The sequence below is a fragment of the Pristis pectinata genome, chromosome 16 (genome assembly GCF_009764475.1).
Source record: "Pristis pectinata isolate sPriPec2 chromosome 16, sPriPec2.1.pri, whole genome shotgun sequence".
NCBI classification, from domain to species: domain Eukaryota; kingdom Metazoa; phylum Chordata; class Chondrichthyes; order Rhinopristiformes; family Pristidae; genus Pristis; species Pristis pectinata.
Window position 1 is genome coordinate 39027008 of NC_067420.1, and position 27109 is coordinate 39054116.

A 27109-nucleotide genomic window follows, 5' to 3' on the forward strand; every position below is an offset into this window, starting at 1 on the left:
TAATAACTCCAAGAAGAGAGACCAGCTGAGAGGGCAGAAAAGTGTTGGAAGAAATTTAACGCAGAGAAGTATTGTCACGAACCAGCAACAAAAGAAACTCACTGAGCAGGATTCAGTGTTAAAAACTATTTTATTAACCACTACTTATGATAATACGTAAAATAAAAGTAAAAATGTTAGTATGTTAGAATTCAAAAATGTTAAACCTTGAACGTTAACCCCAAAACTAAACTCTTCGTGTGTGTGTGTGTGTGTGACAAAGTCCAAAACTCCCAGTTCAGGAATGGCTCTTAAAGTTCAGTTCCGCAAGCCATAAGGTGAAACATGAGCAAGGGCTTCTTCAACAACCACCGTTGTCTGAAGATAAGACGTAGACGTAGAGAAACAGAGAGAGAGTAAATACGAAATCCAAATGTTCCACGATGGAACCCAAACGACACTCCAGCGTTTACTCGGTAGTGACTCCCTCACCCCGAAAAGCATCGGAATCGTGGTCGTCCAGACAAATACCTGTTTCCTTCTACAGGTCAGCAACAAAGTGAACTCCACCAGATTACTTCTACTTTCCATACATGGATTTCAGTGGCAGACACAGTTATAGTTTCTCATCCATCAATACAGAAAACTAGCAGGCTGGTGTCTCTCTCCCTTCTCTCTCTCTCTTCTTCTTCTGACTTCTTCTACAACGTCATTACGTCCTTTATCTTCTATTGACGTAAGCACACCCCACACACACATACACACACACACTCTCTCTATCTTAAAGGGATATTCACTGAGTCCGTAACAGTATGAAGTGGTAAACTTTGGCAGAAAAATTAAGCAGAGACAATGTAAACTATAACCCGAGAGCATGGGTTTATGGTAAGGGGAGGAGATTTAGAGAGGACTTGAACATTTTATTTCACCCAGGGGGTGGTTGGAATCTGGTGGTGGTGTCATCGCTGATATCAACTAGACTCTGACAACTTGTTTCTCAATCACACTTTATTTTCTTGTGCACAAGGAGAACAGTCTGGCCCCTCTCACTGAAGTATTCTGAAGTTTCAATAAAGAGTTGTCTTTTTTAAACAGATATTGACCAATTAAAATCTTTGGGCACCTTAGAATCCCTCATTTGCATACCAATCATAAAATACCAATCATATTCCATTAATATAGATATTAATGACCAATAGAAACTACAGGTTAATGGCCAATAATACCTTAGAGTCCATAAAGTATTGCTCGATAGTTCGTGTATGCTTTAGAGTGACTGGTCATTGACTTCAGGAAAGGGGGTGGTGTACATGCACCTGTTTACATCAATGGTGCTGAGGTTGAGAGGGTTGAGAGCTTCAAGTTCTGAGGAGTTAACATCACCAATAGCCTGGCATGGTCCAACCACGCAGACACCATGGCCAAGAAAGCTCACCAGTGCCTCTACTTCCTCAGGAGGCTGAAGAAATTTGGCATGTCCCCTTTGACACTCGATGCACCACAGAAAGCATCCTATCTGGATGCATCATGGTTTGGTATGGCAACTGCTCTGTCCAGGACTGCAAGAAACTGCAGAGGGTGTGGACACAGCCCGGCGCATCACGGAAACCAGCCTCCCCTCCATGAACCCTGTCATTCTCTCTTCTCCCCTCTCCCATCAGGCAGAAGATACAGGAACCTGAGGGCACATACCACCAGGTTTCTATCTCACTGTGATACTTATTGAACGGTTCCCTTATACAATGAGATGGACTCTTGACCTCATAATCTACCTGTCTGACCTTGCACCTTATTGTCTACCTGCAATGCACTTCCCTGTAGCTGTGACATTTTACTTTATATTCTGATATTGTTTTTACCCTGTACTTCCTCAATGCACTCTGTAATGAATTGATCTGTACGAACAGTATGCCAGACAAATTTTTCACTGTACCTCGGTACAAGTGACAATAGAAACCTATACCAATCCTTCGTCTGCATCCTTATCTTGTCTCGGTATGCCTGGTGACCTTGGTTCCCATGCTGTACAAAGAGGAGCTATGCTCTCAAGGGCCTTTCTCAGCATGGGTGACTGCACACTGTCTGCAAACCATCTCTGCCTGCACACTATCTTAACCCTTGCCTTGCCACCGTGTCCACAGTGGAGGCAAAGACTCTCACAACATTTAAGAAGTTTTCAGATTACCACCTGAAACCCCAAGTCATAGAAGGCCACAGGCCAAACACTGGGAAATGGGATTAGGAAAGATGGATACTTGAGGGCCAACACAGAAATATTGGGCTGTAGGGCCTGTTTCTGTGCTGTCTGAATCTCTGTCTATGACAGACAGAAACCGAAGGGAGGGAATTCCAAGGCTCAGGGCCGAGGCAGCAAGAGGAGCAGCTGCCTGTGGTGGAATGATTGAATCAGTGATGTGCAAGAGGGCAGAGTTTGAGGAATGCAGAGATCTCGGAGGATGGTACGACTGGTGCACTGATCAGAGATAAAGACAGGACAGGCCCTTGGAAAGTTTTTAAAACCGAGTTGTTGCTAGACTGGGAGCCAATCTAGAGTAATGAGCTTGAATCATTATCAATTGAACAGCAGCCAATAATTGCTGCCCTTTCCAGCATTGCCTACATCCAGCAGATGAAATAAAAGTAGCTAAAAACTCCTCAAACGTCACTGCACAACCCCAAAGTTATCACCAGAGTTTTGCTTCTTCAGAGCTCGCTGTGTGATGTGTTCCATGTTACAACAATGACTACACCCTAAACAATCTGCTGGAGGAACTCAGCGGGTCGAGCAGCATCTGTGGGGGGAGAGGAACTGTCGACGTTTCAGGTCGAAACCCTACACCAGGACCGAGAGTGGAGCTCTACAAAACTCTGGTTAGACCGCACTTAGAGTACTGTGTCCAGTTCTGGTCGCCTCATTATAGGAAGGATGTGGAAGCGTTGGAAAGGGTGCAGAGGAGATTTACCAGCATGCTGCCTGGTTTAGAGAGTATGCATTATGAGGAGAGACTAAGGGAACTCGGGCTTTACTCTTTGGAGAGGAGGAGGATGAGAGGAGACATCATAGAGATGTACAAAATATTAAGAGGAATAGATAGAGTGGACAGCCAGCGCCTCTTTCCCAGGGCACCAATGCTCAATACAAGAAGGCATGGCTTTAAAGTAATGGGTGGGAAGTTCAAGGGAGATATCAGAGGGAGGTTTTTTACCCAGAGAGTGGTTGGGGCATGGAATGCACTGCCTGGGGCGGTGGTGGAGGCAGGTACATTGGTCAAATTCAAGAGATTACTAGATAAGCTAATGGATCGTTTTAGGCAAGGTTTAAAGGTCGGCACAACATTGTGGGCCGAAGGGCCTGTATTGTGCTGAAGAAAGGAAAAAAAAGAGGGGAGATGGCTGGTATAAAGAAGGGAAGGGGAGTGGTGAGACAGGAGGCCGAGGTGATCGGTGGACTGAGGAAGGGTGTAAGATGACGGGCAGGTAGGGGAGGGGAGAGGAGGGGGGGTGGAGTTGGAAGAGAGTGGCAGGTGGATGGAGGCAGACAAAGAGAGAGAAAAATGAGAGGCAGATAGAGCGAGGTGTGTGGGGAGAATGAAGGTGGGAGACTTTAAAAGCTTTAAAGTCTTTGTACTTTAAAGGTAATTCATTGGTTGTAAAATATTTTGGAACATCTTCATTGCAACAAATGCAAATCTTTTTTTTTCAAAATTTATAAAGTCACCTGGATTTTCTGAAAAAGAACTTCTCAGCGTGTCTGTTACTTTTCTGAACCTCACTGTATAACTCTGAATCTTTCAAATGAGTTAATAGTGGACTCTGAGTCCTTGTTTATAGAGTTGTGCTGGTTGCAGTCAGGAAGGATGAAATCCTGGCTTGGTGGTGGGGGTGGGGTATGTGTGGATGAAGGGGGAGGATCCTAGAATCCTAGAACCTAGAAACTGGGCTCTTCCTTGCAAAATTCTGGGTTAGATGAAGCAGAATTGGTCCCTACACACGTACCACCCCCACTGCCCTACGTTACCAAGCAATGCTGAACTCCTGCTACAGGTCAGCCAACAGTAACATTGCCTTCAGGTAACATCCTGTATCTGCAAGTGTAATCAGATAAAAGAAAGGATCTGGTTCAGAAATGATGGTGAAATGCAAAATGTCACACCACTTTCAGCAATAAACCAAGTAGGTGTGGTGAAGTACAATAAATTTATAATTCTGTTACCTGGGCAACAAGGACTCAGGGGTTGCCATTAACTCATTTGGATGATTCAGACCAAGTTACACAAGAAGTCCAGAAACAAAACAGGTCACTCAGTATGACTCTCCATGCTGTTATTTACCTTCGAGCTTTCAGACATGTGTCATAATCCCTGCTCGTGATACTTTGCCAGAGTTTATTTGATGACATTTCTGTGTAGGCCCTCAGAAGGTCAATCTCCATTCGCAAGCCCTCTTCTATGGACCCTCTCAGTTGGACCAGCCATAGCTCAGTGGTCTGAGTCAGGAGGTTGTAACTCCAGAATTTGTAGCACAGAGATCCAGACTTCCACTGCAGTGCAGTGCGGTGGGAGTGCAGCACTGTCAGGGATGCTGTACACCATCTCTGATTTTAAACTGAGGCACCATCTACCCTCTCGGGATGATGTAAAAGATTCCATGGCACTCTGAGGGAGATGATCAGGGAGTTACCCCTCAGTATCCAGGCCAATACGTATCCCTCACTATAAATGAATGAATGGGCCATTACTATTCATGGGAGCTTGCTGTGCACTAATCACCTTCAGCACTGGCTACCCTTCAAAGGTACGTCCTTGGCCGCAGAGTGCTTTTGGACTTTGTGAAAGGCACTATATAAATGCAATTTGTTTCCTTAATCTCTTTTCTCCCCCCTCAATTCTGTAGTGTAGCGGTTAGCGTGACGCTATTACAGCGCCAGCAACCCGGGTTCAATTCCGGCCACTGTCTGTAAGGAGTTTGTATGTTCTGCCCGTGACTCCGTGGGTTTCCTCTGGGTGCTCCGGTTTCGTCCCACATTCCAAAGATGTAACGGTTAGGAAGTTGTGGGCATGCGTGGCGACACTTGCTGGCTGCCTCCAGAAAACTCTACACAAAGATGCATTTCACTGTGTGTTTCGACGTACACGTGACTAATAAAGAAATCTTATCTTGAACACCTTAATTGCCACTTTGCTATTCACCTGGGGCAGCACAATTCACATTCTCAACGTCCTCTGGGAAAGGAAATTTGTCCTAGATTCCCTACTGCATCATTCTGCTTCAGAATCAACAGTCATACAGCACGGAAACAGGCCCTTCAGCCCAACTGGTCCATGCCAACCAAGATTCCCATCTAAGCTGGTCCCATTTGCCTGCATTTGGCCCATATCCCTCTAAACCTTTCCTATACCTGAACCTATCCAAGTACCTTTTAAATGTTAATGTACCTGCCTCCAACACTTCCTCTGGCAGCTCGTTCTATATATTGACCACCCTCTGGGTGAAAAAGTTGCCCCTCAGGTTCCTATTAAATCTCTCCCCTCTCACTTTAAACCTATGTCCTCTAGTTCTTGATTCCCCAACCCTGGGAAAAAGACTGAGTGCATTCACCCTATCTATGCCCCTCCTGATTTTATACACCTCTATAACATCAGCCCTCATTCTCCTTCACTCCAATGAATAAAGTCCCATGGCACAGTGTGATCCCAAGTCTGTGCAAGGTGGGGAGTCTCCCAGCCACCCTGGTGCCTCGGTGAGTATGCGGTGGGATTGTTGAACCACTGGGCTCTGAAACACCCACCCCAACCCCCACCTTCAAGTCCCAGCCCCAAACCGCATCCAATGACCCCAGCAGAGAGAGAACAACAGGTATCATTAACCCTCACCTCCTGCCCACTGCCCCCCCCCCCCAATCAGAGAGGATAGGGCTAAAATAATAAGGGGTTTTGTACAGATTTCAATTTGACATGTGAGGATTCAAGGTGATGACAGATGGGAATATGATGCTCCCTTGGTCGAATAGCCTGCTAAAATGCACCAAGCAGAATGGCTATTCTGTATGTCAGAACATCGCGCCTGAGGAATAACCCACTAAGCTCGATTAGTCTTCTGGATCAGTGGATAATTAAAGAATAAAAGAGTTTCACGGTGACCTGTGTGTGTTTTAATTGATCATCCAAAGAAAACACTTAAGTGGGTTCACAAAGGCACCCACCACTCAGCAGGCGCTCTCGGTGTCGAGTTTCATCCAGTGGTACCCCTGCCAGGAACCAGCCCGCAACAGGTTCCCGCACTAATGGTGGGGTCAGTCAGCAAACCAGCCCTCCAACCCCACCTCACAAAACACCCTCACTACACTCGCCTTCCAGAGATAAAGGAGAAAGCACACACACACATCCACACTTACCCACACGCACACGCATACTTACCCACATGTGCGCACACAAATACACACCCACATGTGCGCACACAATTACACACCCACACCCTTGCATGCACACAAAGCCACAAACATGGTCACACACACCAACATGCACGCACATACACATCAAACAAGTGAACTCACACAGACACACAAATACCCACACTCACATTTGCTCAGACACAAACCACCCTCACACTGGCACACACCACACTCACGCAGAGACACACACACACACAAACACCCACGGGCACACACACAAGTGCACACACAGACACACAAACACCCACACACATGGGTGCGCACGCACACACACACATATACAGACACACACATGCTCACACACATACAGACACACACACATACAAACAGACACATACACAAACACACATATAGAGACACTCACACACATGCAGTCACACCCACAGAGACACATACAAACACACAGACACACACCCACATACAGACACACACACTCACAAGCACACGCACTCACACACACCAGACACAATACAGACATGCACACTCTCAAACACACACATACAAATCGACACACACTCAGACACACACACACTCACAGACACACACACACACACATACATTCTCACACACACACACACACACACACACACACACACACACACACACACACACACACACACACACACACACACACACACTCTCACATAAACATTGGCAAACTTTGCTCAAGTTTCTGTTCTAACAGCCAGTTACAGAGTTACGCAAATAACTGCACTCCCGTGAGTTTCCCTCGGCAAAATCAAAGACAATTAAAGCTGGCTAATGTCGATCGGAATGGGTTGCAAAGTCTTACTGGTGCTAATGTCAGCAGTGGACCTGGTAATTGAAATGGTTTCCATTATCTTTGCAGTGAGCAATTTGACACACTGCAGATTGGAATGGGAGTCAGAGGGTTACATTAGTGTAATGAAAGGCAGACTCAGGAGCAGGCAGTTCCAGCTGCTTCCCTCATTGAGGATTCAGCTCAAATATCCAAACACATATGGTCCCTGTCATTTACTCTTCCCTTGGAGGGTGGATGATAACGTTTCGAGCAAAAAAAAATTCTCCCATTCAAATGATTGCCACTAAGTGATATGGTGCCCATATGGTGTGCGATACTTCCACGAGAAAAATGGTTTGCAGTGTGGTTTCACACTCATGCTCTGCAACAGAGACACACACACACAGACACCAACCCCCACCTCTTCCCCCTTGGGAGAGCAGATCCCACAATGAACGCTACTCAGTCAAGACGGCACAGAGGAGCCTGGCTGCTACAAGCAAACTTAACCCCATCTCTTCAATGAAAATTGAAGACATTTAAAATTAACATGTAAATCAAAGAAAATAATGAATATGCTAAGCAGAAAATGGTGGAAGTCTCTGAGAAGAGGTTTTCAATTACTGTGGGCTTCTAACCACAATACTCATTCACTAATCCAATGCCAACAACAGCTTTTATCTACACTGCAGACAGTCCCCAGGTTACGACAGGGTTCCGTTGCTGACAACTGTTCGTAACCTGAACCATTTGTAAGTTGGGAAAGAGCAACAGCGGTGTGTGCGAGAGGGTCGCAAGTACAGGGGTGACGGGAGAGCAAGCAGGCGCGCGAAGAGCGGCCGCCAGCCGGCCTCACCGACTCAGTGAGTGAGCGAGCGAGTCCGCTCGGGGCTCCCGGCTCTGCTTGGCTCCACCTGGACCCCAGGTTGTCGTGGGGAGGGTGCGGTGGGGTTTTGGGAGAGAAGGCACGTGGAAACGTCCCAATCCCATCCAGCACAAGATTCCTGCGGCCCTGCGGCAGCCAGCAAATCTATCCCTATCCACCCCGCCAGCCTCCCAAATGTCCGAGGGTATGTAGGGGGTGTGCAGAAGTCGGGCATTGGTAACCCGGGGAGGACCTGCATTTGTATATGTATTAAAAGATAGGAGCTGAGGCTGGCCACAAGGCCCTACAGCCGGTTTCACCACTTCCATTATCGATACTCTTGCTGGTCCACATTCCTGCCCGATCCCCATATCCCTGATTTCCCCTGTCTACAGGAATCTATCTGTCCCAACCTTGAACAACTGAGGTTCTGGGATAGGGAATTCCAAAGATTAACAACCCCTGGATGCAGAAATTTCTCCTCATCTGCCTGATTCCTTATCCTGAAACCTCTGAATAACCCAGCCTAAGGAACTGGCCTCTCAGTATATGGGAGTCCCAGTGTTTGGGAGTCCCGGTGCTTGGGATTTCCAATGTTTGGGATTCTCAGTGTATGGGAGCCTCGGTGTACGGGAGTCCCGGTGTACGGGAGCCCCAGTGTTTGGGATTCCTGATGTTTGGGAGTCTCAGTGTATGGGAGTCCCGGTGTATGGGGATACCAGGGGTTGTGATTTTGAGTGGTTTCATTGTGATGCAGTGAGGTTTCCTTCCTCCTCTGAATCTGTGCTGAGCTCAAGTCCCACTCCAGAAGCACCTCCACAAAAATGTGGAGAACAGGCCTGAGAGTAAGTGATGCAGATGAAGGGGCTAAATTCCAGATGGGACATTAAGCTGATTACCTGTCTGTTCTCTCAAATGAATGTAGAAGATTTCAAAGATGGGTAGGGAAGTTATCACTAACACAGATGATCTGAACATTTCAACATTACCTTTTGTGGGAGCTTGCTGTGCACAAATTGGCAGCTGTGTTTCCTGTTACAACAGCGCCTGAGAATGACTTTGTTGGTTATGGTGCATGTTAGGATGTGAAAGTCACTATGTACTATATATGTTTTCCATTATCTGTGCTATGATAAGGGGTTCATGCAGTGAAGATGAATCACTGTCTTATATGTCAATTGGTGTGCAGAGAATTTCACGTCAACAGCAGCCAGTACTGGGGTTGCCAATTCTGATTGGGTGAATTCCTGGAAGATTCACGTCAAGATCTCCTAGTCTAGACAAACAGACTTCTCTTTACCATCCAGCTTTTGTTTTTATTATGAATAATCCAATATGTTCTTTCTATCTCATGCACACACACATCCTTTTCTCACAACATGCATTGGAAAGGGAACTTGAGTTGTTCATTCGAAAGATGTTGCAAAAATACTCCTCCACTATGTTAACAGAAGAACACTATCATCCCGATACCTAAGAAAAACAAGGTAAGGTGCCTTAATGACTACTCCCCGGTGGCTCTGACATCCACCATCATGAAGTGCTTCGAGAGGCTGGTCACGGCACGCATTAACTCCAGCCTCCCAGGCAACCTCGAACCACTGCAATTCGCCTACCACCGAAACAGGTCTACAGTGGACGCCATATCCCTGGCCCTACACTCATCTCTGGAGCAGCTGGACAGTAAAAACACCCATGTTAGGCTATTCTTTATTGATTACAGCTCCACCTTCAATACTATAATTCCAAGCAAACTCATCATCAAACTCCGAGACCTGGGACTCAACACCTCCCTCTGTAACTGGATCCTAGACTTTCTGACCAAAAGACCGTAATCAGGAGGACAGGCAGCAACACCTCCACCATGATTATCCTCAACACTGGTGCACCACAAGGCTGTGTCCTCAGCCCCCTACTCTACTCCCTATAGACTCATGACTGCATGGCCTGATTCTGCTCTAACTCCATCTACAAGTTTGCAGATGACACCACTGTAGTGGACTGGCTCACAAATAACTGTGAGTTGGAGTATAGGAAGGAGATAGAGAGCCTAGTGGCATGGTGTCACGACAACAACCTTTCCCTCAATATCAGCAAAACAAAACAGCTGGTCACAGACTTCAGGAAGGGGGTCAGAGCACATGCTCCTGTCTACATCAATGGTGCTGAGGTCAAGAGGGTTGAAAGCTTCAAATTTCCAGGAGTGAACATCACCAATAGCCTGTCCTAGTCCAACCATGTAGACGCCACGGCCAAGAAAGATCACCAGCACCTCTACTTTCTCAGGAGGCTAAAGAAGTTTGTCACGTTCCCTTTGACCCTCACCAATTTTTATCAATGCACCATAGAAAGCATCCTATCCAGATGCATCAAGCATTGGTATGGCAACTGCTCTGCTCAAGACCACAAGAAACTGCAGAGTGTTGCGGGCATAGCCCAGCACATCACGGAAACCAGCCTCCCCTCCATGGACTCTATCTACACTTCTCACTGCCTCAGTAAAGCAGCCAACATAATCAAAGACCCACCCACCTCGACATTCTCTCTTCTCCCCCCTCCCATTGGGCAGAAGACACAGAAGCCTGAAAGCACATACCACCAGGCTCAAGGACAGTTTCTATCCCACTGTTATAAGACTATTGAACAGTCCCCTAGTACAATAAGATGGACCCTTGACCTCACAATTTACCTCATTATCGCCCTGCACCTTATTGTCTGCCTGCAATGCACTTTCTCTGTAACTGTAACACCTTCTGCATTCTGTTATTGTTTTCCCTTGTACTACCTCAATGCACTGATGTAATGAAATGATCTGTATGGATGGCATGCAAAGCAAAGTTTTTCACTGTACCTCGGTACATGTGACAATAATACACCAATTTGCCAATTTAGCCATGGATCAGTGGGGAGCACCCTTGGGGTCAATCCTCCCCTGCTACTCAGTAATTCCTTAATCCCTGACTAATCTGCACCCACTTCGGACTCTATACTCCACTGTTATTCAGTAATGCCTTGTAACTCTGTACTCCCTTGTTATTTAGTAATTCCTTGTTATTCTGTACTCCCTTGTTACTCAATAATTCCCTGTTACTCCATACCCCTTGTCACTCAGTTCTCCTTTGTTACTGCTGACTCTAAGATCATTTATTACTGAGTTCTCCCTTGCTGTTCAGTACTTTGATCATTCAGATTGTTGCTCAAAGGCGACGTGGGAGCAAACACCTTATGGCAAACTCTACCCCCAAGGATATGGCCCAACATGTAACCACATACAGGGGTGAAGGCGATTCCCTAGTGTAACGGATTCACTGCTCTCGGTCTCTGTGTGGCTAGACACCAGTGGCTCTGAACAGAACCTGTGAGACCTCCTATGCCCTTTGGATTTGCTGTTAAACTCTGCCTGCTCTCACTGGTCGATATATTCTTCTCGTTTTGAAGACCAGTTAACCTCTTTATGAGTCCTGGCCAATATTTATCCCTCAATCATCACCAATAAAAATTAGTTCACCTTATTATTATAAGATTAATATTTATGGAAGCTTGCTGGGCATAAATTTACTGCCACGTTTTGGAAATCACACTTTAAAAAAAAGATGTTTGGCAGTAAAGTACTTTGGGATGTCCTGAGATTGCTTCTTGGAATTGGGACATCATGTTGCAACTGTACAAAACACTGGTTACACCCCACTTGGACTATTGTGTACAGTTCTGGTCACCACACCACAGGAAGGATGTAGTAGCAATAGAGAGAGTGCAGGAAAGATACACCAAGATGTGGCCTGGAATGGAAGGCTATAGATATTAGATTAGATTAGATATTTATTTATTAGTCACATGTATAACGAAGCACACAGTGAAATGCATCTTTTGCGTAGAGTGTTCTGGGGGCAGCCTGCAAGTGTCACCACGCTTCCGGCGCCAACACAGCAGGCCGACAACTTCCTAACCCGTACGTCTTTGGAATGTGGGAGGAAACCGGAGCACCCGGAGGAAACCCACGCAGACACAGGGAGAATGTACAAACTCCTTACAGACAGCGGCCGGAATCGAACCTGGGTTGCTGGCGCTGTAATAGTGTTACACTAACAGCTACACTACCGTGCCTGCCCCTTATAAGTTATAAGGAGTGATTGGATACATGAGTTTAGTCTCACTGGAATATAGGAGACTGAGGGATGACCTTATAAAATTCTGAAGGGCAAAGGTGGGATGGATAGTTGGGATTCTTTTTCCTGGGGCAGAGGGGTCTAAAACTAGAGGGCGCAGGTTTAAAGTGAGAGGAGAGAAATTTAAAGGAGATCGGATGTGTAAGTTTTTCATACAGAGGGTGGTGAGTATCTGGAACGAGCTGCCAAAGGAGGTGGTGGAGGCAGGTACAATCACAACTTTTAGGAGGCATGTGGACAGGTACTTAGATAGAAAAGGTGTAGAGGGGTTCGGGCCTAATGTGGGCAAACGGGATGAACAGGGACAGGCATCACAGCCAGCATGGACGAGGTGGGTTGAGAGGGCCCATTTTAGTGCAGTCTCAATTCCACAGTTCTTTCATTACACAGCCGATTCATATTACATCTTAACATGGAAACAAGACCGTGGAATAGTGAGGTCATTGTTGAGAAATGTCAGGTTTTGTACACTTCATATACCAAGCCTTGACACAGTGAGAAAACAAGTTTTCAACAAAAACCCCCCAGAAAAAAGCCTGTGACTAACCCAGAGGATTTGCATTTATGAACAATTAGATCAGTCCTCCAACTAACCTCCGCCTTGAATAGGCAGATTGAATCACCTGGCTTTTTAAGCATTTGGTGTAAACTTAAAAGGGACATCTCAATTTGCCAGTTAAACATTAAACAAACTGAACAGCAGTGCTGCACCTAACAGCACTTACTATTTCCTTATTCCTGGGAATAATTACAAGGACAGGACCCAGAACTAGGTAAGGAAGATTTGCATTTATATGATGCCTCTCAGGAGACCAGTGTGACACAAAAAAAAATACAAGCACTGATGTCCTTGGTGAAGTGTAACACTACTGCAATGTAGAAAGCATGGCAGTCCGTTGATGCACAGTAGGCTTCCACAGACATCTGCTAATGGAGTGCTGAGTAACAATGGTACACTCAATAATAAAGAAGTACTTCCAATTGTGTACAGAGTAATAATGGACCGATAGATAAAGTTGTATTGAGTAACAATATCAAAGTACCAACGAGGGAGAAATTACAATGGTGCACTGAGTAGCAAGGGGACAGTGAGTAACAAGGGAGTATTAACAAATAATGATATAAAAAATTGCACCAAGTAAGAAAGTATGTATTGAGTAACAAAGAAGTACTGAGTAAGTTGGCTGCGCTGAAACAACACTCAAATAATCTTGGATTCAGCAGAGTTTAGTGTCCACTTAACAGGAAGTTGCCATCCCCAAGAAGCACCTGTAATGGAGGATTGGCTGCCAATTCTAAAGGATTGTTCTGGACTTTCCAGTGATTCAAAATTTTCCTCCTTCCAAAATAAAAATCCTCCCAAAAGAAAAGTCATAGAAGAATTGTAAATTATTTTTTCAATGTATTTATTAATTACAAAAATATTGGGGATGGGTGTAAAGACCTTTTAGTGATTAACAGCAATGATCTGATGGGGAAAGCAGGGGTTCCATTGATAAGGGAACAGGGCGGATCCCTAGGAATGAACACGTCAGGTGACCAGTAGTGGGGAAGTCAGAGGAGGGAGGTCACATGATCGATACACCAGAATGTGCCCATAGTTGGCCACACTGCCTCCCCAAGACAAATATGTTGGTGTGAGTGATTCCCTAATGAGGAGCAATCAGAGTAAAAGGAATGCTTTCATGACCATTGCCAAAGGTTATATCCATGGTATCCAGCTGGGTGATGGTCATGGAGATCAACAGAGTACCTGCAGTGACAGACAGTTGTTGGCCTTATTGGATGGGATGGCCAATAAATGCTAGTCTGCTGGCAATGCCCAGATCCCAAAAATGAATAGAAAAGAAAGATCTTCCCATCTCCCTCCCCACAACAATGCCCACCCACATGACGTACTTATACAGGAAGAGACCGCATTACCTTTAGAAATGGAATGACAAAGGGTCGCAATGGGAAGTTTGTTGCCTCTTGCAGCTTGGAGTGAAATTCTTCAATGGTCACAGTTGAATTCTGCAAGTGTACATGAGGGAATAAAAGAAAAATCAGGTGGGTGTTTGCGTATGAAGCCATATCCTGAAGTCAAGAGGCTCATTTGTTGGTGGAAAACAATCCCATGGAATGCTAACTTTCAGATTAGTATCCATAAAGAACAGCCCTAGGTTGAGCTAAGCTCTTGGGAATTCTTGGATCACCTACTTCCACACTAAAGAGCCTCGAAAACCAACCAGGTTACTGTTCAAAGGCACCATACAATGGCTCTTGGGAACCGTTTTCCAACTGGAGTTCAGGGGGAAACGAGGAGGAATTCATTCTCTCTTTCACTTGGGGGAGACTCGAACAAATGGACATAGTTTCAAGATAAGGAGCCGGCCATTCACAACATCAAGGTACGTGAAATTCCTCTCACAGAGCATGGTGAATCTCTGGAATTGTCAGCCCCAGACAATTGAGAAGAACTATTTAAGGAGGTAGATAATTTTTTTGGAAGACTAGGGGATCGAGGTCTATGGGGATCTGGTACAGAGAAGAAGTTGAGGCCTGGGGTAGATCAGCCATGATCATATTGAATGGCGGGGTAGGATTGAGGGGCCGAGTGGCCTACTCCTGCTCCTATTTTCTTGTGTTCTTGTGGTTGATGTGCTAAACATACACAATACTGCAGGCTCATGAATACTGATTCTGAAAAGCAGGCTGTCATTTGCATTCATTATTACACTTTGTTTACTACACACAAATATCCACCCTGGGGTCCTGGATGGTTTCTCGGGCACCAGAGGATTCCCACCCAGGGTCATCCCAACACATCCTACTTCCCGGCATCAATGCCCACACTGAAATCTCCCCACTTGCAAACCAACCAATTTGTGACTTGACAACTGACCGTCCCGAGTCAAAGTACTCAGAAATGTTTCAGTGTGGGCAGGTACATTGATACTTGGTTTTAATAAAGGCAAACTGGTCAAGAAACTGTGAAGTCTGTTAGGCACAGATGGGATAAATGCACACAGTCTTTTTCCCCAGGGAAAGGAAAGCAAAAACTGGAGGGCACAGACTTAAGGTGAGAGGGGAGAGATTTAAAAGGGACCTGAGGGGGAACTTCTTATGCAGAGGGTGGTAGGTATATGGAACGAGCTGCCAGAGGTAGTTGAGGCAGGTGCATTAACAACATTTAAAAGGTACTTGGACAGGTACATGGATAAGAAAGGCTCAGAGGGATAGAGGCCAAACGTGAGCAAATGGGACTGGCTTAGATGGGAATCTTGGTCGGAATGGACCAGTTGGGCTGAAGAGCCTGTTTCTGTGCTGTATAACTCTACAACTAGAGGGCATCCGTTTAAAGTGAGAGGGGAAAGATTTAAGAGGGGCCTGAGGGGCAACTTCTTCACGCAGTGGGTGGTGCGTAGATAGAACGAGCTGCCGGAGGAAGTGGTTGAGGCAGGTACAATGACGAGATTAAAAGACATTCGGACAGGTACGTGGATAGGAAAGGGTTAGAGGGATATGCGTCAAATGTGGGCAAACGGGCTACTTGGTTGGCATGGACGAGTTGGGCCGAAGGACCTATTTCCGTGCTGTATTACTATGTGACTCTAAAATAAAACCCTTGCTTCTGTTGACATCTGGTTGCCAAGTGTTCAGGTTGTCTCTGATCCCCAAAGGCTTGAGAGTTCCAGAACTGTCACAGAGGTTGAAGTGTGCACCATCACTGGCACTGTAGTTACTAAGCCAGGTTACTCAACACCTCCCAAACCCACAACCACGATCACCAAGGAGGAGGAGGGAAATAGGCACATGGCGACACCACCACCTGCAGGTTCCCCCTTCTGACTTGGTCCTTCATCATCACTGGGTCTAAATCCTGGAACTCCCTGCCCAATAGTATTGTGGGAGCACCTTCACTAATGGTGGTTCAGAAAGGTGGCTCACCTTTCAAAGGGCAATAGGGATGGGCAATGAATGCTGGCCTGCCATCCAGAACATGAAAATGAATATTCCAGATTGGTTAAGGATACATTCAGCCAAGGCGACCACAGGTAAAGTCAGTTGAAACAATAACCTAACTGTGTTTGAAACCACAGTTTTAAATTAGCTATCAAAAACCCAACACTGATGTCAATGTGAGGATAATCCATGTCAAGACTTGACTGGCAATCTATTAGAGTCTATTGATAACCAATGTGGCCAACATGCTCAATATATCAAGGAGCTTCTAAAGAAGCCCTGTCAGTATTGTTCCAATCTTAAATCAGAGTATAATTTATACAAAGGATTAGTATTAGTGCACCAATGAGTTCGATGTTCTCACTCTCTCCAGCACCTTCGATAAAGCGATTCTTTAGAGCTCCCTATTGGATTTCTTGCTATTTTAAAACAGAAGGTCTCTAATTTTGCTGTTCCCAGGTGTAGTGTGCCCTGAGGCACAACACAGTTTGATTCCTGCTCAACGGAGATGTTTCTGCTGGAAATAGAGCACTTTCCCAGCCCAGGTCTGGGTCAATCAGTCCAGGTCCAAAACAGCACAGCCCAGATGCAGCGACGAGCTCCTCCCTGCCTGCCTCTGACATTGGGTTTGGGTGTACAGGGTGGAAGTTCACCTCCAGGTACATGCACTGCTTGCATGACAAAGCAGAATTTGTGCACCGCTACTGAAATTCAGTTCAGTTGGTGCTCACTGGTGTAATGCACCTTTAACCTAGTGACTAAAGCCCCATCCCCACTCTCGTGTACGTCCCTTGCCCCTAAACCATTGGTAGTTTTGTGTTAGTTTGCTCAGAGTAGGTAGCCTAGAAATTCGAAGGCAACTTTCTTACGTGCTGAATGGCAGAATCTTTTTAAAATCCCAATTGCGATTGGGTACCTTGCCCGCCAATAACACTCTTCCAGAGCTTTGATTGGAGTCTTCTGGGATAATACGGCCACTGGGCACACATATGCTGAGGCCAGACAGTGTACTCTACACTTGTGTCACATTCTGCCCTGCAGACAAGCCCACAAAGGGCACGTTTATGGAACACCGCAGTGTGCCTGGACTACAGGCCTGAGCTACAGGCCTGGAATACTACAGAGGGCCTGAGCTGGAGGCTTGAGGCCAACCTCAGCATTGAAAGGCCTGGCCCCACTGATAGTCGGCCAGCAACTAAGTCCGCGGGTGGCTTCCTGCATCCAAGCAGGCTTCCTTGTTAATTTTCCACAGGTAATGGCTGCCTCTATAAAAGGTAACTGGAAATGTAAGGGTTAATGGTGTGCAGCTATTATTGCTTCCACCATGGTGTGACTATAGTTATGACTGCAAGATGTGCAGGTGTTTAAGGCATATCTTGTTTCACTAAAGTTTGCTGTAAGCAACTGCCCAAGTATATGCAGCTCTGCACGTAGGCAGCTTTAAATTTAGTATAAAAGGAGGGACACTAACATATGAATCTTTGAGTGGGGATCAGTACAGAGCTCGGGTTACACTGTTTACTCTTTCTCTGTATCCCTCACTCCCGCTAGCGTTAAATAAAAAAGCATTAGTTGTACGCTCCTTGGTTCTGCTGTTATTTGCTTTGTTACAGCGCGGGTCGACTTTCACACCTCCGCCCATTCCCCATCGTCCGCTCCCTGGCACATCCCCTGGCCTCACCTATTCACCACCTCTCTCACCGATCTTCACTCCATGATTACCTCTTTACCTCCGCAGTCCAACGCAGTAACCTCGCCACTCGCTCCCCTCCCCTCTGCTCCCACAGATCATTTGCCCAACCTTCCCCGCTCCCTCAATTCCTTCCTCCTGCCCCAACCCCATCCCAGGGTGATGTCCTGGGGCTGAGATGTGAGGTGGTTTAGTTTGCGTGGAGGAGATCGGGTCAGGGGTGGAACTTTGGAAGAACAATTGGAAATGATGAAACACTAGGGCAAGGAGAGTAGAAACAAATAGTTTTTTGGTGCTGGAGGAACTCAGCAGGTCGAGCAGCATCTGTGGGGGGGAGGAAGGAATCATCGACGTTTCAGGTCGAAACCCTGCATCAGGATTGAGAATGGAGGGGGGAGATGGCTGGTATAAAGGGGAGAAGGGAAGTCGTGAGACAGGACTCTGAGGTGATTGGTGGAGGGGTGTGAAGATGGCGGGCAGGTTACGCTAGGTAGGGGAGGGGAGCGGGGGGTGGAGTTGGGAGACAGTGGCAGGTGAATCCCCTCCCTCTGTATACCAGCCATCTACCCTCTCCACTCTCAGTCCTGATGCAGGGTTTCAATCCAAAACATTGACAATTCCTTTCCTCCCACAGATGCTGCTCGACCCACTGAGTTCCTCCAGCTTTTTGTGTGTTGCTCCAGATTCCGGCATCTGCAGTCTCTTGTGTCTCTCAAATATTTTTCAGTGGTCTGGATCCAGGAGGGAAGAGCACCAGAGAATCCTCTTTACCTAGTAAAGGTGGTGGGGTTGTGGAATACATCATTGGAACCATTGATTCCGGCACAGAACATGTCAGTATTTTAAGGGTAGGTTAGATAGGTGGCTGAAGAGGGGAAGGCAAAGGTGTACTGGATCAGAATATTGCTCGTGAAGAGGGGGGAGGTACAGTTTCTCTAATTCCACACCAAGGTATTCCCTGGTGTACAATGGGATAAAAGTAGAGGAACCATCTCATCTCTCTGTCAACAGACGGGACCATTCCAATTGCTCCAAGCCCAACCTTTGAGGGGTCACAACACAAGAGTGTACATTGAGCTCAAGAGTTCCAAAGTTATGCTGCAGCTTTATAAAATTTGGGTTAGGACACATCTGGAGTACTGCATTCAGTTCTGGTCGCCCCATTATGGGAAGCATGTGGAGGCTTTAGGGAGGGTGCAGAAGAGGTTCGCCAGGATGCTGCCTGGATTAGAGGGCACGTGCTATGAGGAGAGGTTGGACAAACTTGGGTTGTTTTCTCTGGAGCGTCGGAGGCTGAGAGGAGACCTGATAGAGGTTACAAAATTATGAGAGGCATAGATAGGGTAGACAGTCAGAACCTTTTTCCCAGGGTTGAAATGTCTAATACTGGAGGGCATGTATTTAAGGTGAGGGGGGACAGTTCAAAGGGGATATGGGGGGCAAGTTTTTTTTTACACAGAGAGTGGTGGGTACCTGGAATGCACTGCCAGGGGCGGTGGTGGAGGCAGGTATGATAGAGGAGTTTAAGAGGCTCTTAGATAGGTACATGGATATGTAGGGAATGGAGGGATATGGACCATATGCAGGCAGAAGGGGTTAGATGCCATTAGCTTAATTAGTTGAGCATAACATTATGGGCCGAAGGGCCCACGCTGTTCTGTTCCATGTAGAACAAGGCTGGTAGGATGTGGTCATCTCCAATCCAACTGAGCATGGATCAGATGGGCCAAATGGTCTGCTTTGTTCTTCCTGCCCTTTCCGTCTGCACCAACACCCCCTCTTCCCGACCGGTGTTCCCCCGTGAAGTTACTCACCACCAGCGCCAGCACCAAGCTGCGCACGCGCTCCCCAATCTCCGGCGAGATGTCGTTGCCGAACTGCTGCAGTGTGGTCAGGAAGCGCTTCAGTTTGCTGAGCTGGCGGGCACCGCAGGTGGCGGGGAGCTGCTGGCTGGCGAGCGAGGACGACGGGCCGTTGGTGAACCGCTGGGGCGGGGATGGCACCCCATTCAGGGCAGGCGGGGAGTGCTCGACGCCATTGGGCACTGGGGGAGAGGAAACACACGCGCAGACACACACACAGACAGATGTACACACACATGCACACACACACACAGACAAGCACACACACAGATGCACACACAAGCACACACACAGACAAGCATCGATGCACACATACACACATGCAAATGCAGTTACACAAACAAAAATGCAAACACATATACAAGCAAACATATACACACATGCACATATGCAGAGGTCCATATACACAAACAAATGCAGAAATGCACAGAGACGTGCACACAGACAGATGCATCACAAAGGGAGATGCACGAACAAATACAAGTATGCACAATTACACACAATGCACGCGCACACACACATGCAGATACAGAGGCATACAAATTCAGACAGGAGCTCACACACCCACGAACACATCCAGACAGATGTAAATACATACATGTACACATTATGGCAAAACGCACACAGATCCATACAGATGCGTAGATTCACATGCGTAGATGCAGGCAGAACACATGTAAACACACACACACACACACACACACACACACACACACAAAACCCAGTTAGAGTCTTAAAACCAAGAAGTCATTTCCATCTGAGCATTAAACTTAAGTCTAACTTAATTTAACTCTCCTGAAAGACTCAGCAAAATAAAGAGTTTGCATTTATTTAGAGCCTTTCACTAGCTTGGCGGAATGCAAAGTACTTTGGGACATCCTGCAAGAGACAGGAGGAGGCAAAGGAATCCCCAGCTCATGATCAAGAACACAATGCCTCAAAGCAGCTTCACTGGCAATTGTGCAGAGGGGAAATGGGTAACTATTCAAAGGGAAAAAACATTGGGGAAGGATAGAGTGGTGCAGAGTGGTGCAGCAAGTAGGGTGACTATCTCACAGCACCAGCGATCCCGGCTCAATCCTGACCTCCAGTGTTGTCAATGTGGAGTTTGCACGCTCTCCCTGTGACCGTGCAAGTTTCCTCTGTGTGCTCTGGTTTCCTCCCATCTTCAGAAGATGTACTGATTTGTAGATTAACTGGCCATTGTGAATTGCCCTTAGTGTATGTGGGTGGTGGAACTGATGCAATGTGTAGCAGATAGGTTCCAGGAAAAATTAGTGGGGGAATGGGATTGTTCTGTGAGCTGGCAGAGACTCAATGGGCCAAATGGCCTCCTTCTATGTGATAAGGAAATATGAAAAATGGAATGCAGAAGGGTGGGAGGTGGGAAGAGCAGGCAGCAGGTAGAGGATGAATAGGGAAAACTAACAGTTTCCTTTTGAGTGGAATCGTTCCAACCAGTCCGCACAGACAGGTGGAGTTGAAGAACAGGATAAGAAACATCAATGAAAGTTCCAACAAAAATAAAACTCTGGTGAGGCCACATCTGGAATATTGCATTCAATTCCGGTCTCCCCATTATGGGAAGCATGTGGAGGCTTTGGAGAGGGTGCAGAACAGGTTCACCAGGATGCTGCCTGGATTAGAGGGCATGTGCTATAAGGAGAGGTTGGACAAACTTGGGTTGTTTTCTCTGGAGTGTCGGAGGCTGAGGGGAGACCTGATAGAAGTTTATAAAATTATGAGAGGCGTAGACAGAATAGACACTCAGTATCTTTTTCCCAGGGTTGAAATGTCTAATATGCATGCACTTAAGGTGAGAGTGGGAAAGTTCAAAGGAGATGTGCAGGGCAAGTTTGTTCTACACAGAGAGTGGTGGGTGCCTGGAATGTGTTGCCAGGGGTGGTGGTGGAGGCAGATACAATAGAGGCTCTTAGATAGGTGCATGAATGTGCAGAGAATGGAGGGGTATGGACCATGTGCAGGCAGAAGGGATTAGTTGTCATTAGCTTACTTAGTTCAGCACAACTTGGTGGGCCGAAGGTCCTGTTCCTGTGCTGTACTGTTGTCTATGTTCTGTGTTCTAAAAATCCCGCAACAATTTTAAGATGCATCTTTTGCATAGAGTGTTCTGGGGGCAGCCTGCAAGTGTCACCATGCTTCCGACGCCAACATAGCACGCCCACAACTTCCTCAGAGTTATGTCTGATCTTCCCATGTCAACATCATAACAAGCTGAGCTCCCAAAGACAGCTCAATACTGCACTATGTCTATCAGCCTAGACTTCTATGCCTAGAGCAACAAACAATCTGCCGGAGGAACTCAGCGAGTCAGGCAGGATCTGTGGGGGGGGGAAGGAATTGTCAAGCGCTTTGGGTTTTGTCGACCTGAAATATCGACAATTCCTTTCCTCCCACAGATGCTACTCGACCCACTGAGTTCCTCCAGCAGATTGTTTGTTGCTGCAGATTTCTGCAGCTGCAGTCTCTTGTGCCTTCTATGCTCTAGAGTCTGGGCTGGGACTTGAACCCTCAGCCTTCTAGCTCAGAGCAGGGAGAGCCACCAAGCTAATCACAGCTCACATAGGGAGTCGTTGTATTATCAGGGCAACAGAACTTGGTTTAAAATGAATGGGATTTTGGAGGGAGAAGGAACGGTGGATTGGGGTTAGAAACTGGTTGGTGGGAATAAGCTTGTTGGATGGGATAGCTCGACCCTTGGGAACTCCTGCACTGCGGGGAGAGAACTGGCTTGTCTGAAGCAATGAGGATCACTGAGGATCAGAGACTGGATTCTGCAGGGGGGGTGAATGGGAAAACAAGGGTCTGCTTTATGAGGTTTTCTTTGAACAAGTGAACGCTGAATTGGATGGATTTTGCAGATTACATTACGATCATTGAATTGAACCACACAGCATGGAAACAGGACCTTGGCCCACCGAGTCTGCACTGATCATCAAGCCCCCACCTTATACATCGTACCCTAACTCATTTTATTCTCCCCACATTCTAATTAACTCCAACCCCCCCCCCCCACCCACCCCCAGATTCTAGCACTCACCTTTGCACCAATTCACAGCAGTCAATTAATTTACCAACCAGCACGTCTTTGACATGTGGGAGGAAACTGGAACACCCAAGGAAAACTCACACAGTCACAGGGAGAACATGCAAACTCCACACAGGCAGCACCCGAGGTTGGGATCGAACCCGGGTCTCTGGAGCTTTGAGGCAGCAGCTCTGCCCACTGCACCACTCTGCAACTCCGTTGGCTTCACTGGCGGATTGCAAGCTATGAAGCTTCACTCACTCTGTAGTTCTCAGCACCTGACTCACAGGAACGCAGGTGTTTAAATGAAAGGGTTTAAACAAAGGACACAGATGGCCGGTGTAACTTAGCAACCCCAGGAAAGCAGGATCAATACATTGGGCATTAATGAAGACTTACGTGATGTTGGGGTGAAGGAGGTTGTACGTGGTGCCCCTTGGTTCCCTGAGGGTGGTGGAGGCATGGTTGGTGGGGTGGCCCTGGATTGGGCCTTCACATCCACGGGAGATCCTGGCATCATGGGACGCTTCTTCTCTCCGTTGACTGTTTAGTGACACAAGAAGGAAAGAGATTTTTCTTAGGACATTTTAAATCCAAACACTGTGGAGTCCCCTGAGATCGGATTAGCTCATCTCAGTGTCCGTTCTGGGCTTAATTCCATTTTGCCTCAAACTGTTGACTCTCCCTGAACTCAGTTTCCTGAGAGCCAGATGTGAATCACAGCCACTGATTGACCAGCCCATTATCGCTGATGTACGTAAACCTACTTAAAAACTAATCATGCTAGCAAAAAGTGTTAAATTTTTTAAATAAGTTGAACGCTCTAAATTAAAATGCGTCACGCCTAACAACACAAAAACAATTGTGCATTAAAATAACCCTGAATTATCAATACAGGTTGAAACTCTAGTCCAGTTTCCTGGATCAACACACAAAAATTGCTGGAGGAACTCAGCAGGTCAGGCAACATCTATGGAGGGAAATGAACACTCGATGTCTTCCCCCCTCACCTGGATTCACCAATCACCCGCCAGCTTGTTCTCCTCCCCCTCCCCCACCCTTTTATTCTGGCTTCTGCACTCTTTCTTTCCAGTCCTGATGAAGGGTCTCGGCCCGAAATGTTGACTGTTCATTTCCCTCCATAGATGTGCCTGACCTGCTGAGTTCCTCCAGCATTTTGCGTGTGTAGTCTCTCTTGTGTCTCTGGCTTCCTGGAACCTGACTGGTACTGGACCATAGAAAATCCCGACCACAGAAATAGTCCCCAGTCAGCTTCCTCTGTGCAGCAGAACTGTTCTTTCTAATTGTAGAGAGTCCCGGGTCTTGTAAGGGTTCTGAGAACTGTCCATTACCTAAAGTTTCTGTAAGTCGGAAACGCTGTTGGCTGAGATTGCAAAAGGTACGTATGAAAGGTCTCAACCCAAAACGTCGACTGTTTATTTCCCTCCATAGATTCTGCCTGACCTGCTGAGTTCCTCCAGCACTTTGTGTGTGTTGCTCTAGATTCCAGCATCTGCAGAATCTCTTGTGGTGGTACGTTAATTAGCTACAGATTAGTACAGATCTTAGTTAATTTTAGATCTTAGTTCATACTGGTTAACGGAAATAGATTTGTACTACAGATTCAAGACATGTCAGGCCCTGGGAGTTAGCGGTCCACAGAATGCCAGACCAGAGAGTTTCAACCTGTACTTATAAATACCCTTTTCCCTTGTAGCCGTTCTTCTCCATTCAGAAGAAAGGGCATGCTCCTCCTGAGCCAGGAAGAGTAGCACGGGAAGAGTGGGCAGATTCCTCAGTACAAGTGCTGGGAAATCTGCTACACAGCTGAACACCCTGAGGAATCTGATGCTGAAATATCACTGGGTCATACAGCAGGAGTTCTGCAGATTTGAGACAATATTCTTGGTAAGGAAATGGTGCTGAATTAGAGGACAAAGAATGAACAAAGAGGAAAGGAGAGCGGAGAGGAGAAGAGGTTAGAGGAGGAAAATGGCTGGAATTGTGCAGCTGCCTGCCATATGTGTTTTGTGATTAAGCTGCTCAAGATCAAGAAATAATTAGTTCCAGACAATTTTGACAGACCACCACAACTATTCTCCCTGTTGTAAACGCTTCCTTTGCTAGGAAGTAGCCATACAGACTTATGAAGAAGCTTGTTCCCACTACCCCTGCTTCCCAGAAACACACAGTATGTTCCCGTAATGAAAGGCAGGGGCTTTATCCAGAGCTACGATCCCATGGATAACAGCAACACATTTCCATCACTGTTGTGCATTAAGTGTGACCTCATATCATGGGTGAGCTGTCTATCAACAATGGGAATAGGATAAGATGAAGAGAGGTGGGAGGTAACATGTACAGAGCACGAACACCACATATGGGCCGAATGGCCTTTTAATTTCCTTTAGTATTCCACCATCTCGGCTAAATCTTTCCAATTGCAGGTCAGAGGTGCCCTTTCCTACTGTGAATGACTTGCAATATCTGGATGAGGGCAGCTTCAATGACGCGCCATCTAAAATACGCAACTCACCAGAGCATGCTTTCTGCCACAGCACTGCTCCCAAGCACTGGCATCTACCACCACACAGGACAAGGGCAGCAGGTGCAGAGAAACACCACCGACTTCAGGTTCTCTCCCCAAGTCGCACACAACCTGAACTACATCATCGGTCCTCTGTCATTGCTGGGTCTTAATCCTGGAACTCCCTACCCATCAGCAAGGTACTAGTCCCTTCTCCAGAAGGACTGCAGCTATTCAACAAGGTGGCTCATGACTTCCCTCTTGTGGGCATATAGGGATAGGTAATAAATGCTGGCCTTGCCAGCAACACCCAGATCCTGCCGTTGAGTGTTTAAAGCATGCGAGGAACACGGCATAAGGCTCTTTACTTCTCAGTCTGAATTTTCATTTCATTTTGTTCCTGTCTCAAGAACAGATGTTCTCAGCCGGAGAAATAAACACGGTAAATGAACTGGGAGGACGTAAGTGAATTAAAAGCCGCGGACTGCAACACAAAGCAAATAGAGGAGACCTTCACTCTGAAGGAGAAACAGAAATCAGCTCAAAGCCTTTGTATAAATTCTCACAAAGTTTGCATTGGTTAATGATTGTCACATGTACCAAGGTACAGTGAAAAGCTTTTGTTTTGTGCGCCATCCAGAAAGATCATGTCAGACCTAATTATATCAAGGTAGTTAAAAGAAAACAGAATGCAGAATGTAGTGTTGCAGTTATGGAGAAAGTAAAGTGCAGATAAACAAATAAAGTGCAAGGGCCATGACGAGGTAGGTTGGGAGTTCAAGAGTTCATCTTTTAGCGTATGAGAAGAACGTTTAAGAGTCTGATAACAGAAGCTGTCCTTGAGCCTGGTGGTACGTGCTCTCAGGCTTTTGTATCTTCTGCCCGATGGGAGAGGGAAGAAGAGGGAATGACTGGCGTGGGAGGGGTCCCTGATGACGTTGGCTGCTTTTCCGAGGCAGCGGGGAACGTCAACGGAGACAATGGAGGGGAGGCTGGTTTTTGTGATGGACTGGGCTGTGTCCACAACTCTCTGCAATTTCTTGTAGTCTTGGGCAGAGCAGTTGCCATACCAAGCTGTGATGCATCTGGATAACGTGCTTTCTATGGTGTATCTAAGAGAGACCTTGGAGAAGCTGGGTCCAGCATCATGAGAGGGCGGAGGGGTGGGGGCACTGGAGGAGTTTGTTCAGAGCTTTACCAATTCAATCCCTTGTAGAGTCATAGAATTGTGTAGCACAGAAACATGCCCTTTGGCCCACCAGGATGCTGCCTGGATTGGAGACCATGTCTTATGAGGATTGGTTGAGTGAGCTAGGGCTTTTCTCTTTGGAGAGGAGGAGGATGAGAGGTGATTTGATAGAGGTGTACAAGATGATAAGAGGCATAGATCGAGTGGACAGTCAGAGACTTTTCCCAGGGCGACAATGGCTAACACGAGGGGACATAATTTTAAGGTGACTGGAGGAAGATATAAGGGGGATATCAGGGGCAAGTTTTTTTTACACAGAGAGTGGTGGGTGCGTGGAACGCACTGCCGGCAGAGGTTGTGGGGGCAGAAACATTAGGGACATTTAAGAGACTCTTAGATAGGCACATGAATGATAGAGAAATGGAGGGCAATATGGGAGGGAAGGGTTAGATAGATCTTAAAGCAGGATAAAGTGTCGGCACAACATTGTGGGCCGAAGGGCCTGTACTGTGCTGTAATGTTCTATGTTCTATGTCCATGCAGACATTTTTGCTAATCTCATTTGTCCACATCAGGACCGTATCTTTCCATGATTTGCCGATGTAAGTGGAGAGACAAAAGAC

The 27109-nt window shown here is 46.6% G+C and overlaps 1 protein-coding gene across 7 annotated transcripts in view; it reads right to left on the bottom strand.

Moving 5' to 3' along the window:
- The window catches only part of LOC127578717 (protein CBFA2T1-like), a 161206-nt gene that overhangs the window by 42242 nt on the left and 91855 nt on the right, over nucleotides 1–27109 (bottom strand). For 5 of the 7 annotated variants that reach the window (XM_052031080.1, XM_052031079.1, XM_052031085.1 and 2 more), the window contains exons 2-4: nucleotides 23170–23313; nucleotides 19674–19903; nucleotides 14148–14237 (exon numbers count right to left, since the gene is read on the bottom strand). In XM_052031080.1, coding sequence (XP_051887040.1) covers nucleotides 14148–14237; nucleotides 19674–19903; nucleotides 23170–23313 — 464 coding nt within the window. Of the gene's footprint in view, nucleotides 1–14147; nucleotides 14238–19673; nucleotides 19904–23169; nucleotides 23314–24122; nucleotides 24263–27109 lie in introns of those variants that run through there. The other 2 variants (XM_052031084.1, XM_052031086.1) reach the window with 2 other exon arrangements.